This window comes from Halichoeres trimaculatus, unplaced genomic scaffold (assembly GCF_033239565.1).
Source record: "Halichoeres trimaculatus isolate MK-OKI-2021-1 unplaced genomic scaffold, fHalTri1.1 fHalTri1_scaffold_6, whole genome shotgun sequence".
NCBI lineage: Eukaryota > Metazoa > Chordata > Actinopteri > Labriformes > Labridae > Halichoeres > Halichoeres trimaculatus.
This window is the reverse complement of record NW_027437184.1, coordinates 13,998,174-14,013,475: the sequence shown is the minus strand read 5'-3', so window position 1 is coordinate 14,013,475 and position 15,302 is coordinate 13,998,174. Positions and strand designations below refer to the sequence as shown.

The window sequence follows — 15,302 nt, the reverse complement described above, 5'->3', positions numbered from 1 at the left end:
CAGGCCTCTGCGGCACAAAGTTGCCCTTTTTTTAAATAAAAATATGAAAGGAAAAAAAATGACAGCTTTTGTTGCAAGGTCCATTTTGTTATTTGCAGCCAAAGCACTCAAATGTAACAAGTGGTGTTCGGGTCTTGTAAGCTTTGGAGCTAGTGTGTGAGGTGCACTCTGAAAAATGTAACAGTAGAAACAGTTTTATTAGGCATGAAAAGCATTCATTTTGATATTACATCTGTCTGTGTGAATCAGTATTTGGAAATTGTTCATATATACACAATAACACCTGTAATTTAGTCACAAGTCGAATGGTTTAGATAATCATACATAAAATGATCATTTTTCCTGATGCCCGCCCCCTCTCCCTCTGATGTGTGTTCTGCTGTGTGATCATCATGCTCCCTCTCTGCACGGGCGCAGTGCATCATCATTTTTGTGCAAACTAACCATTCAATGACTCCATTTGTACACGCTCACATTTCTCCACATACCAGCACCTTATTTATTTATGTAACATATCACTCATTTAGCGATGCCGCGTGTTTCCCCCTGCTGCTGCTAGATTGTGTTTGCATCTGAATTCTTCTCTCAGTTAAATTAAATGCAAAATCTAATCTGTAGGACATGCACAAACAGACAAATACAAATGATGGAGAACCTACATGCAAACACAACACAAATTTATCCAGATGATAAAATATGATGTGGCTGACATTGCCTCCAATGAAAAATTATTGGCATGAGCCAACATGTCAGCAGTATAATGGTGAATGATGTGTGAAAGAGAAAGGTCACAGCTGAGGACTGAGGCATTATGTAGAGGAGCGGCTAAGCTCTTTAGCGCCCTGACTTAGATTCTGTAATTCAGAACGCACTGAATGTTTTTAGTCATACAATGCGACACACCATAATTAAATTACCAAAACATGCAATTTCAGCACAGAGAAGGTGATAACAAAGAGTCACCAATTTTTCCTCTATCTCCATTTATGATGAAAAATTGCACTGAGTGAATGACAGGCCACCCTGCATGTGAAAAAAGCAGGTGCAGGTCTGCCTGTCTGTATTCCTGCACATTCTTCTCGCTGTGCTTTGTTACAGCTCAGCCCTCAGATTCTATCTACTTCTTGCTATTACCAACAATACCTGGCAGATTTCTTGCCGTCGGGGCCGTTTGGGAGCTATTAAGTAGAGCCTGGGAAAAGTACATGCATAACAGTTGCTTTCAGAAGCTCCAACATCAGGTGGAAATCTCAGAATTACAATATGATGGCCTATGATTCTTATCATGAGCAATTAGGCCTCCTGCATGAGGACTACCACAGAACTTTGCATCTGACTGATTGTTTTAATTGTCTTGAAACACTTAAATCCTGTCGACATTTTTATCTTCCATCAAGACTCGCCTCTTGAGGTGAAACAAATAGCCGATAACTTCTGATTATTTTAATCAAACTACAAAGAGTCAATTCTCTGAATGCTTTCGGCTAATTACACAATAGTTGCACATCAGATTGACAACAGATACACCACAGTCACCTTCTAGTTAAGATATTTTGGGGGTGCTACACAAAAGAAACTCATCACAAAGCCGCTCAGAGTGACAAGTTAAATACTAGCCCCTGTGCTGGAATATGTAATTAAAGCGTGGAATATATTTCTGTTTGCCGCTTGTTATTTTTGGGTCTATCCAGTCATGTGTGGTTATTATTAGAGCATTGTGCTACAGACTGTGAGAGCAGAGACTAAACCAAACATTAGCCTGGTTCTGTTCGTTTCTTTTAAAGAACACCACCACATAATAAGAGACAAAAAAAGTCAAACAATCCAGACAAATGTGGCCAAATTTGTTCTCTGAGTTGAATAAGTGATGTAAAGTTGTGAAGGCTCCGCTCCAGTTACAGTATATGACATTTGAAACACGAGCAGCTCAACCAGAAAAAGGCAACAAAAGCTATTTCCCTTCACTATTAATCACACCGTCAACAATAGCACGACTAACAACCTGACAGGCATGTCTCACTGCAGGAATATCATTCTTAATCTGAGAGGCTGGTGCCCCCGAGAAAAAAAAGGACTCGGCGCATGAACTGTCACACAATGTCAATGTGAGAAAGAGCAATCTGGCCTGCGAGATTCCAATATCTGACTCTACAATGACAGCTGGATCCAATCATGGCAGAGCACTTCAGTGAGCCGATCAGCCAATCCTCCAATCAGACAGACACGCCCAGACAAAACCATCAGACTTAAGCTTTACTTTTACAATCACGACCTGAAGAAAAGCAGTCGTAGAGTGGGTCCATGTCAGGTGTGTTTTTAGAAGTGTGTAAGAGGAGATTTAAGATGCAGAGTGTCCAGTTGCTTGTGTGTGTTAGAGTGCTGTACTGTAAGTTTGAGTCATTTTTGTAATGCACCAAACAAAAGATAACCCCTCTTCATTCCACCACCTCCGTTTCAAACAAACCACTACTGATTCTCACTTAACTGTCCCTGACCTTCTTCTCCATGACTATGTGTCAAGCAAGGTTATGATAGTTTGGGATTTGTCATTATAGTTTAGTTATAGTTAGTTTTGACATTTTTTTCCATTACAGTATAGTTTTAATTAGTTTTAGAACTGGCATTCTAGTTTTTATTTAGTTTTGATTTTTGTAACAAGGCTTAGTTCTAGTTAAGTTTTAGTTTAGTTTCTGTTTAGTTTCAGTATTTCATACCTTATTAACCAGGTGCAGGATTCAAAAGGTCAGAGTAAATATTTTGTAACACTGTTTATTTTCCAGTCCAACATAGTGCTCACTGCTCAGTCAATGCTGATACTGAACTGTTGGCTGCTGCCCTAAACACAAGAAAATAAAAAATAATATAAAAAATATGAATATGAATTTTATAAAAATAATATAAACATAAATTACACAAAAAAATAAACATAAATGATATAAAAATAATGTTAACATATATTACATAAAAATAATATAAACATAATTAATATAAAATAATATAATATGAGCTTTAATAATAAGAAACTTTGACTCTGTCACAATTAAGTCAGACTCACATGAAATTAAACTATTACAGATGCTCTGATTCATTGCTCCTTTACGTTTGGTCGCAGCACAGCGCACAGCGCACAGCCAGTCACTGCAGTACACAAGCACGTCCCAGTACGTCGCTATGATGGTGCTGTACGGCGCTGACAACTGCCGAAAGCTGTCGTAAAATTGGTTGGGAAAATGTGTTGGATTAATTTAAATCCTAAAGGCTATTAATATTGTCAAAAACGATAACTAAGGACATTTTGTCTTTAATTTTAGTTAGTTTCAGTTAGTTTTGTGAACACGAGATACAGTTTTAGTTTACTTATCGTTTTTGTTTTCTTTTTTCAGTTTTTATTAGTTTGAGTTAACTGCAATGTATTTTAAATTTTAGTTTTTGTTTTTAGTTTCGTTTCAGTTAACTATTATAACCTTGGTGTCAAGTTACCTTAACCTCCAGGGTTTAACCATTACCTGGTCCTGACTGCAAATGACCAAGGAAACACTGAAGATAACATCACCTAACAAAAGAACAACATTTAACAGAACACTGGCCTCTACCATGCATACTTTATATTTCTATCTTTTCATCTTTGAAACCTTAAAAAGTAAGAATCAAAACAAACCAGTACTCAGGTTGAAATGAGTCCTAAACCATAACACCAACATCAGTTTATGAGCCGTGATGAAGGTTGAAACTGACAAGGTACGGCATCTTTAGAGGCCAGGTGGTCGAGCACTGCTAACAAACACAAAGCTGGGACTTAACTCACAAAGATAAGTTGTTGCTGGCTTTTCACTGAATGATTTAAAATACAACCAGTTTACATTAGAGTGCAAAAATTGGTTAAAAAAAAACACAAAAAAAACAAAAAAAAAGACATACACAGATGGGATTGCACCAATGAACTGATTTGCTTAAAAAACTACACTGTCAAAAACAATGACCAGTTAGAAGAAATAAAGGTTATGTAATTAAAGTGTTTGTGCAGTATTGCAGCTATTCAGTGCATTTCAATTGAAAAGTGCTGATTTGGTACAACTCATCTGTTTTGCCTACAGAAAGCGTAAACCATTGTTTGAAGATGCAGTCCATTGAGTGATTCTTCTTTTATGTGGCTGTAAGAGATTTTAGCACTGAATAGCAGCGTGTACGATGTAATAATAGCTCATGTCTTGACACACCTGAGCCTCTCCTGCCGTAGGTGACATGTTTCATTCTTCGCTGTACAAATCCCAGCCTGCGGCTCTAACTGCAGAATCACAGGTGTGAAGTGGTGAGAAGTAATGAGAATCTAAAACTGGACATCAGCGTCTGACAACACTCATCATCCTGATCAAACTGGACGTCCTCTTTTTAATTATTTCTACTCAACTCAATCTAAAACAGTCCTTGCAGGAAAAAATATATATATCAGCAATATTTCCCTCACCGGTCTCATCCTCCAGCTGCTGCGGCCACTTCTCGAGCTGATGACTTTGAAAGTTAAACACTCTCACGCTGCCTGATTCGTAATCTTATATGGGTGGAGAGTAAAGACAGAAAAAAAGATGTTCATATTGTGAAATAGTTGAACATGACAGGCTAATCCACCTGTCATATAATCTCAGTGCACTAATAGAGAGCAGTGCTACAGCTGCAGAGGGCTCAAGGTCAGAGTCACTGTTGGTTTGTGCTGACCAAAGCCACTTAGACTGTCAGCGACATTGTTCTGATGGGAGACTACTAGAAAAACAAACACTCTATTTACTCCCTGCCTCAGTCCTTTTGTTACTCCACTACCTCTACACAGAGAAGATACATTAAATAGTTGCTTATCTTTTATGTTTTCAGCTAACCCTGAATATGCTGGTTGTCCTGTGAATAGAATAATTCTCTTAAAACTCCAGTGAGGAGTTTTAAGCAAAATTAATTTAATACTGATGTCTTCAACTGACCTTGAAAAGAAAACGTGATCATAATATAATGTTAATGATTAACATGTCGTTTTTGCTGATTCCTGAAGCTGGGAATCGAATGGGGCAAGTGTCATGCAAAGTGAATGATCCAAAAAGAGCATTTCTTAGTGTTTTTAAAGGTTAAAAAATGTTATGTGTTTCATTAAGCTGTTTTAAGAAAGCAGAGTGCTGTACTGTGTTTAAAAACAGACTTTAGGTATGTTCCAAACACACTTCCCCAAAAAAAGGAGTGCCATTTTGTCCACAGGGGGTGCCAAAAGTTACACAAACACAGAGTTCCTCACAGGAGCTTTAAAATGAATTTACTCACATTTTCAGCTAAAGAGACTGACAGATAGTGTTACACTTAAACCTTCATCAGCAATAAGACTTTACTCAGAAAATGCTTATAATGCATGTTAAGAAAAAGAGACACAGTGTACCTCTAAATCCTCAAAGAGGCACCAAAATTGACACAAAATGTTCAATGCAGTAGCTTGACTGACTAAAGGCCATTCAAGACTAAATAAAATAGATACTGTTTTTATAGATAACAATAAAGTTAACTTTTGTTTTGGAAGATACAAAAAAAAATCTTACACAACCAAACTGAAAATGACAGCGTGCAAAAAAGTGGTATGTGGGTTTTAGGCATTGGTAGATGTGAAAGTAAAAGCATCAATCTGATTTGGTGACCATTCAGCACCCAAAAATGGGCTGCATTCATGTGAATCAATGTGACTCTCACAGACAAAAACAGTGTGGTGCTAGCCAAGGGTGTAGTGTTTTTCAGAGTTAGCAAAGGTGTTTTTCCTCCTACACTTTTGTTTGTATTTTTGATAACACAAGTCTTGAAGGGGAATTCAATCTCAATCGATACTGAAGTCAAGGTATCAGGAAGGACAAAAGGTATCTGAACATCTCGAAGTGTAACACGGTCCAGTGATGTGTTTTCTCTAGTCAACCACGAGCACATTAACAACATGTTTCTGTGTGTGTGTGTTTCTGTGTTGTTTTCATTGCTGTGTGTCCGTGTGAGTGTCCGGCAGATGCTTTGATAAGAGGTCTTAAGAGTGAAGGACCTTGCCTTCCTCTCCTCTCCTCTCCATCCTGGCTAGCAGGCTGTCCTCATTACTGTCAGTCAGCATCAGGTTTAGCAGTGCCAGGCTCCTGCACGGCCCTCTGTCCTCTGCCCTGGCAGCACTAGCCTGCCTGCCTGACTGCTGCTGCAGCCATTGGTAAGCATTGTAAGAACTCCTCAATCCCCCTCGAAAACCTAATTACTCTCCATCTACAACCAAGGAGAAAAGAAAGGAGGAGACCGGGGAGGATAGAAAGAAGAATCGCACACATGTACACTCCATTTACGATTGGTCAGGCAATTATTCAAATAAAAGAAATGCGTGCTTGTATTTAGTCCGCAGTTAAAAATAAATAACTGCACTAGCGTTTACATTAACGCATTATCTTCTCAATGAAACATTTACATTGTAGGGAGGTGTGAGAAAAGGCAACATTTAACAAAAACACAAAAAACCATGCATGAATCAAACTGAGCGTGGCTTTGACGAGCCGTTAACTGGGTCACTCAGTTGGTGATTGTGTCTGACCACCAAACAAACAGTCATTCATATGTCTGTGCTCTGGCCCCGTTTTCATCTGGAGCAGTTCCACAGAGACTGCTGAAACCAAAGGAGCTGAAGGGTCGGGGATTTAAACCCATCTCCAGCCTGGGAAACAGTAGCCATCAACCAGGGGGAGAAAAAGACAAAACAACTCCTGGTGTCAGGCTCAATCTAAAGGATGGGTTTATTTATGTTGGCTGCACATCTGGGTTTTTTTTTTCTTTTTCAGGGGGTGAGAGGAGAGTGACAGTGAAGAATTCCCATCAACTCGCTTGTCACTTTTCCATCCTCTTCTGTCTGAGCCTGGGTTTGGCTAAAACGTCAGCGCATTTCGTGTCAGTTGTAAAACCCATTTCAGAAGCGCATTTATTCTGAGAAACACAGCAAATATCGTTTTCACTTGGACATCTTGGTCGCTCTCCGGGAAGAAGACTTCAACCATATGCCTCAGAATGCAACGTCGGGTTTGGATAATAGCCTGAACAACACGGCATTACTGCTCCTTTTCCCACTATCTGCTCACAGAGATGCCTTGAAATAAGAAATATCCAATAAGAAATTATCTTCTTCACATGATAAATAGTTGGGAGGGCTCATTGTCAAAAACTATAAAGCCGAACAAAGATATTGATATGGCATTCTGTTCAACATTAAAGACTTTTGTCCTTGAATATTCTTTCACACTCGTGCAGCTGTGCAGATCTGAGTTGGAGCGGGGGAAGCTGGTGCTTTTAATAAACTCGCAGGGACATTCAAAGGGGCTGGCAGCTACAGAGGTTTCATTTTCCCAGCAGTGAGCTGTGTCATTTAAAATCAGGATCATTTTCAGAAGGGGGAATATCATAATGCTAAATCTAGATCAAATAACTAAGCAAGGTGTAAGACTGGATTTACAAGGCCCTGTAATCCTGAAAGGCTGAAAAAGAAGAAGAGAAAAGAGCAGGGAACGACGGAGTGAAGGAGGAGGAGGGGTGAGAGATGAGAGAAAGAACAAGTTTGTTTTGAATGCTTGTGTAAGACGGCACACCTGTGCCTCTTTCATACAGTGTGTGTGCATGTGTTTGTGTGTTTGTCTGTGTATGTGTGTGCTGGGGCTGGAAAAAGCAGGAGCAAGGCGATAGATTATTATCACAACACTTAAGTTATGATACTTTCTAGTATGTGAAGAAGAATAAAGCGGTACAAATTTAGCGTAATTTACTTTGATCTATTGCATTTTTTGTTTGTTTGTTTTGGTCTACACACTGATGATCCAAATTTAGATGCAGCCATATTGGAATATCTAAAAACAGACTAAATCTGCCATTTGACAAGAAAACAAAAATAAATCTACAAAGCTGAACCTAACTCACTTATATTGAGAAAAGACTGCAGTGTATTTACAGGAACTTTGACCAACTCGCACAAAGAGGTGTGCTGAGCAAGGTCGGTTTTAATACTTCACTGATCTTCAGTCAAAGCTTGTGTAAAAGAACTGTAAAATGATTATATTCACCTAAAAATGTCCTAATATAAATGTATTTAATTTTGTGGGTTTTTTGGAGATGTTCCACCTTTGGAAGTTCATATGCTTAATCACACTTGTCATTTATCAGTTGTCAGTTATGGGGTTTCAAAATCGTATACTGTAAAATTTGGTGTATAAGATGTATTTTTGATATTTTTTTAAACTAAAAGTGGGTTGTGAAGAATGGACAGAGAGGCATTTTACCCAAAAGATGATGTAATAACCTGAGGTTTGGATACAGACATGCATCATCACCGACTGGACGCACCCTAACACAAACTAACGCCTACGTTCATAGTGGTCCACGAGTGCCTGCCTTACTGTACAAAGTTTGCAGACCAGGCTTGTAGTGTCACTGTTTAACAGCTTTTGGTTTATTATTATGTAGTTAGCCATTTTTGAGTGCTGGTTTGATTCGAGACCATACTCCACTCAGGGATGGGTACCAAATTAGGTACTTTTATAGGTACCGACCAAATTCTGTCAAAAGTACTGGTTACAGATTCATGCAAAATCAAAAGCTACCATGTTTAGGTACCTAAATGCATCCTTGTGATTGTGAGGGGCTGGAAGAGTAGGCAATTTTCCATGCTGTACATGAACACAACATTGCAAGGTTATATATTGAGGTTATAAATTGAAGAAATGTGAGATTGTACTATCAAACAAATTGACGTTTTTTACCACAAAAACAAAAAAAGTACCGAAAATGGGTACCGTTGTGTACAGATACAAATTGCCAGGTACCAGGCATCAGTACCATATAATTTCAAATGTGAAAGGTACCCATCCCTAACCTCACTGCTATAAATCTTATGGCTAGGAATGGGTGACCTGAACCACTGTACTGGTAACTAGCAGGATTGTAAACTGGTGGCAAAAACAGATGGTGCAAGAAAGAGCAACACAGCTGCACAGTAACTGCACATTGTGGGGGGTGTTCAGTGTAACAGACATAATCACACAGGAAGGCAGTTATTTTCCCTCCATAATTTGTTAATAAAAGATTGATATTTTTGAGTGTGTATTAACCAGATTTTTTCATATTCTGTACTTTCTTTTAGCCCAGCATTTGTCAGTGAATGTTTCTAGCATGTGACCCTTTATTTTCTCTAAAATGAGTGGAAGTGACGCTTCATGTACCTGCCTTTTCTACAGGTACAAACATTAAGCACACTCAAAGAAGAAAAGGAAAATTGGGGTACAGGCCAATTGTCCAATCACAGAAATTTTGAGTTTGAGAGAGATGGAGAACAAGAAGGGAAGGCGGAACAACATGCAAAGAGCCAGAGTGAGGCAAAGATAAAAAAAAGGGCGCTCCAGCTGCCAGAGTAAGACAGACACTAACTGTTGGCCATGATGAGGAGAGCCACAGTTACAGCTGTCACAGGTTAGAGTAAACTTTCTGTGGTTTGACTGTTATTCTGACTGATAGCACAGAATTACCTCAACCAGTGTACAAGCAGAGTTCTCCCTCCTCCTTCTCCTCACTGACATTAACTCATCCAGTTTAATGCAAGAAGCTTCAGGAAAAACTGTCTTAGCCAACAAAATAAACAGAATATCAGGACCTGTTGTCACAGCTGCATCAGTGCACTACACATCTATCCGAGCACAGATAGAGTCTTCTCCTCGCATCCCAGAGACACAGTGACAACCTGTTCAGGGATGGCTTATAAGGCAAATCCCTTTAAGAGGTGCACGGAAAGGGTTACGCCCATTGCTCTGTAAATGACTGCTGCTCCTTCCTTTCATTTCAACAACAAGCCATCAGAACTCATCTCCCACTGAAGTGGCCGCAGTCCCACCGGCAATTAAAATCATGCTGGGACATGCCATGGTTATGTGTGACTCCACTGTGGGAAACAAAAGCAGCAGCAGCAGCAGCAGCAGCAGCAGAGGTAATGACGCCAGCAGGCGAGTGGTAAATCTCGAGCAATGTCGGTGGAAACCGTCGCTTTGATTTCTCCGGGAAGCTGAGAGCAGGCCTCGTTTAGATCTTTCAGTAAGATCCTTACTGGAAGATATCAAACAACAGACAGCAAGAAACAGCATCATCTCATCTCCCTCTCCTTCACAACTTTCTCTGCACTGTCACAATACCAAAAAGGGATGTGCTGTGTGTCTTTTTTAAATCCTCACTATCTCAACAGGTTCAAAATTTTAATAGGAAGAAACACAGGGACAATGTGGAGATAAAAATGCCAATGTTTTCATGGTAATTGGAGTTGGGCTTAAGTTTGAATATAAAAATTTACGTCTGTAGAGGCCTCAACTTATCTGAAACTCAACTCCACAATGTCTTCATTCGTCATTTCTACTGTTCAGATATATTAAGAAGGTTTTTCTTTATTACTGCAGTTACTAGTAAATGTTAAACATAGAAATGGTAGTAATGAATTTAGAATTACTGAATGTTTTGAAATGTAGGCCAGGATATATGAACTGTGAGCCCCAAAATATTAATGTTCTGCAGTTATTTCTTTCAAACTTAAATTTTTACCGTCCAACTTGTTGGAAAGCCCAACTGAGCCCCGAAAGTTAAGCACATCTTACCTAATGCAGCTGGTTGAAGGATCATAGAAACCGCAACTAAACAATATCAAATTAGTCAGCAGAGGCTTAAGTTAGCAGAAATAGCAACCCTAGGGGTGGCTGTGGCACAGTGGGTGGGCGGGTTGTCTCTTAATCAGAAAAGTTGGGGTCCTGTTCCAATGTCGAGCACTTAACCTCAGACTGACACTGGTGCTGTGCCATCAGTGTGTGAATGGAATTAGTGTAGCGATTGGCTCTTTACAAAGCAGCCTTTGGGTGAATTAAAAGAGCTTTAAGTGGTCTGAGGACTGGATAAAGCACTATATACACACAAATACCCAGCCGTCAGTCCTCTTTGCTGGTTAGCAAATGCCTGACAAACTGTGCCATGCTACAAGGTGCCATCTGTCAGCTGTGCCTATTTACATGTGGGTAGTAGAGCATTTTGGCATTAAGTCAGCACCTCTGAATCTAAGCTACAGAGACAGCGATTGGATGGTACCTGCACTACGGTTTTCCACACAACATATGACCAACATGTAGGACCTACGATAATAAAATCATCAATAATTCATTAAAAAGGGCTGCAGTTCTTTATTTTGAAGGCTCCAAGTCCCACCTATTAAAAATATATCTTCCACAGTGAGAAATGATGGAACTATTATTCCTTTTCTCTTTCGCTATTGATCACTGTCTGTAAACGTGTTGTCAATTGAAACTGCATTCAAACTCACATTTTTCAAAATGGCTTATAATACACTTGTGATATTATATTTACTGAATAATAGCATTAAATCAAACATAGTTATTAAACCATGAATAGCCTGATGTGAAACTAAATCTCGAGCTATTCTGAAGACTTGAAAACACGGCAGCTGGACTGTGTAGAGTTAGGGAAGATGCTGGAATGTTTATGTTAAAAACCTGCCATTTAAAGCTACCTTTATCTGTCTTATAAATAAAGCCCAAGCCTCGCCAGGACTGAAAAGGCAAGGAGGCATAAATGAATACACACAAAGCACTTTGCATCACATCATCATTGTTTAATCCTTTCATTCTCACCTGTCAATCATCTGCAGGTGAAACCTAATCCCTGAATATTTGTGCTCCAGCCTGCGCTGATACCTCTGACACGACTTGTAAGCACAGCCTCTGTTTCTAATACTAAATGTTCACTTTTAGGTATTAAGATAAGCTTTAGTTATGTGACATTGGTTGTATTTCTTTAGCATGTTTCTGTGGATTGATGGGGCCTGTGGTTATCTCCCTTTCATGCCCTTTACCAGCATTACAGTGGTAACCCATAATTCACGTTAAATACCAGAATTTGACACACAACTGTTACTCTTTAAATTTAACAAAACCATACAACCTACTCTATACAAATCCTTACAGCGATTCCACTTTGTCTCAAAAGTTAAATCAAATTCGATTAAACGACTGCTAAGCCGTCTGGGTCAATATATTATAAATTATTATTCCTTGCTTCACTCCTCAGTGTTTCCAACTGTCTCTTTGCAGGAACTGTCCGTGTTTTGGGGCAGTGTCAGTTATGCCTGCTGATACAAGTTGTTTTCCCTGTGATCCTGTCATCCCGCTGCAAACACCTTCAGTTGTTTACAGTGAAATGTCCTCTGTGTTCACCTTCACTTCCTGTCTGTTTTCAGCATTACTCTACGTGCTGTACATACTGTATAGTTTTACCATACTGCAGCATTCAGCGGCGGAGAGGTCATTGGCAGGGTTACCTCTGAGGTCATTGTTAGCCGTGAGAAAATTAACGCTGATTGGTCTCGTCACGATTCGCTCCCTTAGCCCGTGCCACGGAGGCACCTGCCAAGGCGAGCCTCTTTAAACGAGAACGGAGCCCATTCAACAGCTGCATAAGCAGCCAGGCAGGCAGACAGTGGAGGGGAGAAGAGGGACAAAAGAAAGCAAATGCAAAACAGAGAGGACTTTCTAAATGGGAACCTCAGAATGGGACTTCTTTTAGAGGTCTTAAATCAATTGAACAGAAAGTACAAACCCATGCAATGTTAATCTATCTGGCCTAATCCCATTGCTTTAAGATCCTTTATAATCCACGTTCAATACAGCCATTTTTCCTCCCTAACAAGCTTGCCCTATAGCCACTTTATAAAACATTGCTACAAGACTTTCACAGAGCCAAAAATTCTGTTATAGTGATATTATTTCACAGAGTCATGAATCACGTGAGGCAGAACGACAAATATTTCCCCCTCTGAGTCATTGCCAAAAAAAGTCTAACACTGTTTAAAAAAAGATTAACAGTGAGCACGACAGCAAGAGGAGTTTCTTATTGGAAGCATCATCAAGCATCAGAGCCGTTTTATTGCACCTTTTATGAGACCGGCTCAGAACACAAGAAGTTAAAGTGATATATTCGCCATGTAAGAAAGTGTGCAGTAACACTGCTAGTTTCTCAACCATATGCCGATATCCTTAAGTCACCATGTGCTCTGGCTTTGAAAGCCTGCACTGCCAATTCTTCATTTGAAACCTGACCAAGTCTTTAACAATGCCTCTCTCTGATCCGGTGGGAAGGAGAAAATCTATTATCGATCTCCACCTGGTTTAGGTGGAAAAAGCCCTGATAGTGGTACTGAATGGTTCTCCACTGTACTGAAGCCTGCACACAGAAGCTGGGGGATGGTGTGAGAGGGCATGTCAACAAAGCCCTTGACTACGCCGGAGTACCATCTGCACACGCTGAATATTTAATTGTCGATAGAACTGCACAAGACCAGTAATCAAGAAAAGGGAAAAGATAATACGCATTATGAGGAGCTCGTACATGAGATCCTGCATGATTGGAGTCTGGCTTTTTTTCTTTAAATCACAAATTATTTCCAGGCTAATTGTGACATTTCAACATGCCTGCTCCACAATTAAAGATACTTCTAAATCACAGATGTCAATCCACCTTATTCAGCTTCAAAATAACTGATCAGACTTACTATTCAGACACCAGATGTGATTCTTTTTCTGTCAATGAAAATTCACCAATCAATTCTATCAGCACAAAAAATGTCAACTAAAAGCTTGAAAGACTGAATGGCATCATGCTGGGCAGACATTTTGCCACTGTGACCCGACTGCAAGCACGTTTTCTAACATGGACAAATGCTAAAAAAAACTTTAGTTTAAATGATATGCACAGGGCAAAAAATAATTTTGGAGTGATTTAAAGGTGGTGTAGGGATGGGTGCGGATCAGATCTTATTGATACTAATACCATTATCGATTCCTCTATTGATTCCTTCTGTGTATTCTTTGTCTACAAAATATAGGCTTATATACAGATTTTCTATGACATGACACTCTTGGTATTTAACACTGTGAGTTGACAAATGTTTTAACATGTTGTAGGTGTTACCACCCTCACATGATACTACAGTGATACACAAAATGCACTTTAAATTGTTGGCGTCCTTTTTGGAAAAGTGAAGTCAAGCTGTCAATTGCTTCGATTACTTCGATCTCTACACCATTGTCTTGAAAATTCTGCTCCTGACTGGCAAGCATGATTGGCCTGTGGCACGTCACATGACGCTGATGTAAGGTTAATAAGGGAATTGTTAAGCGCAAAGGCTAATAATGGTGATGGATCCAACCATTTTTACTGGATTGTTTACAGAAACTAGTTACTGATACCCATCCTTGGTTGATGCATAACTTGTGTAGCAGAGCGTGCTGCAAGTCCAACACATCATTGACAAACAAAGACAAAATTGGCAACCATAAGTAAAACATACTGAATGGATAATGTCAGCCACCACAGAAGTGACAGAATCTTCTTCACATTCAAATTGGTAGCAGTTTTTAACTTCCATAACCAGTCAACTGACATACCAGTTAAGCTCTAAAAGCTAATAGAAATACAAAAAAAAACACTCCCCAATCAGTCAGAACCCTTCAGACCAATAAACAAGACACCAAAAAATAAGAGGATTCCACTCAGCTGTATTAAACACACAATAAACCAGGACCTTTAAGTATTTCAGTCTGAAAAAAGCATCTCTGCAGCACCAATAAACTAACAAGTCTAAAACACCGTTAAAAAAAGCAAAAAGAAAGCCATAATGAGGGATGAAATGCAAATATAACACAAGAAAAATGAGTCAAAGACATTAAACAGTGAGGTAGTGAAAACCCCATGACCTCAATCATGCTGAAAACTCCCTTAAAGTCTAATGTGTCCAACTTTAATTGCTTTGGTGAAACAGCACAGACAAGGTGAGAACAATGGAGCTAGACTTGGTATTTCTCTACAATAACAAACAGACAAGCGCTGTCTCTTTGTATCTGCTGTGTGAGCAAACAAAATTAGGTAAGCTGGTGACATGAGACATAATCATTTTCTTTGAGCAGGGTTAGTGACCAATTTATTCTTACCTTAGGCTGGGCGCGACGGGGAAAGGCAACCTTAGGATCAATCTAGGAACGAGAAAAGAATAGCAAAACTGTTGTTAAAAGAAAAGCAGTGGTAGTCTAAGAGGGGAAATAAGAATGAACAGGTGGAGGAAAATATTTAACAAGAGGAACCAGAGCATAACCATTCACACAGTTTTATTCTACGTCCTTCACGGTTAGGAATAAATTGTAGTATTTCAAAAGAAATAACACACATTCAAAACTTATCCA

At 39.4% G+C, this 15,302-nt stretch overlaps 1 protein-coding gene across 12 annotated transcripts in view; it reads right to left on the bottom strand.

The window, feature by feature from the left end:
• Positions 1-15,302, bottom strand: part of LOC141791451 (RNA-binding protein Musashi homolog 2) — a 311,762-nt gene that overhangs the window by 283,108 nt on the left and 13,352 nt on the right. For all 12 annotated transcript variants that reach the window (XM_074671944.1, XM_074671945.1, XM_074671943.1 and 9 more), the window contains exon 5: positions 15,054-15,095. In XM_074671944.1, coding sequence (XP_074528045.1) covers positions 15,054-15,095 — 42 coding nt within the window. The remainder of the gene's footprint in view (positions 1-15,053; positions 15,096-15,302) is intronic.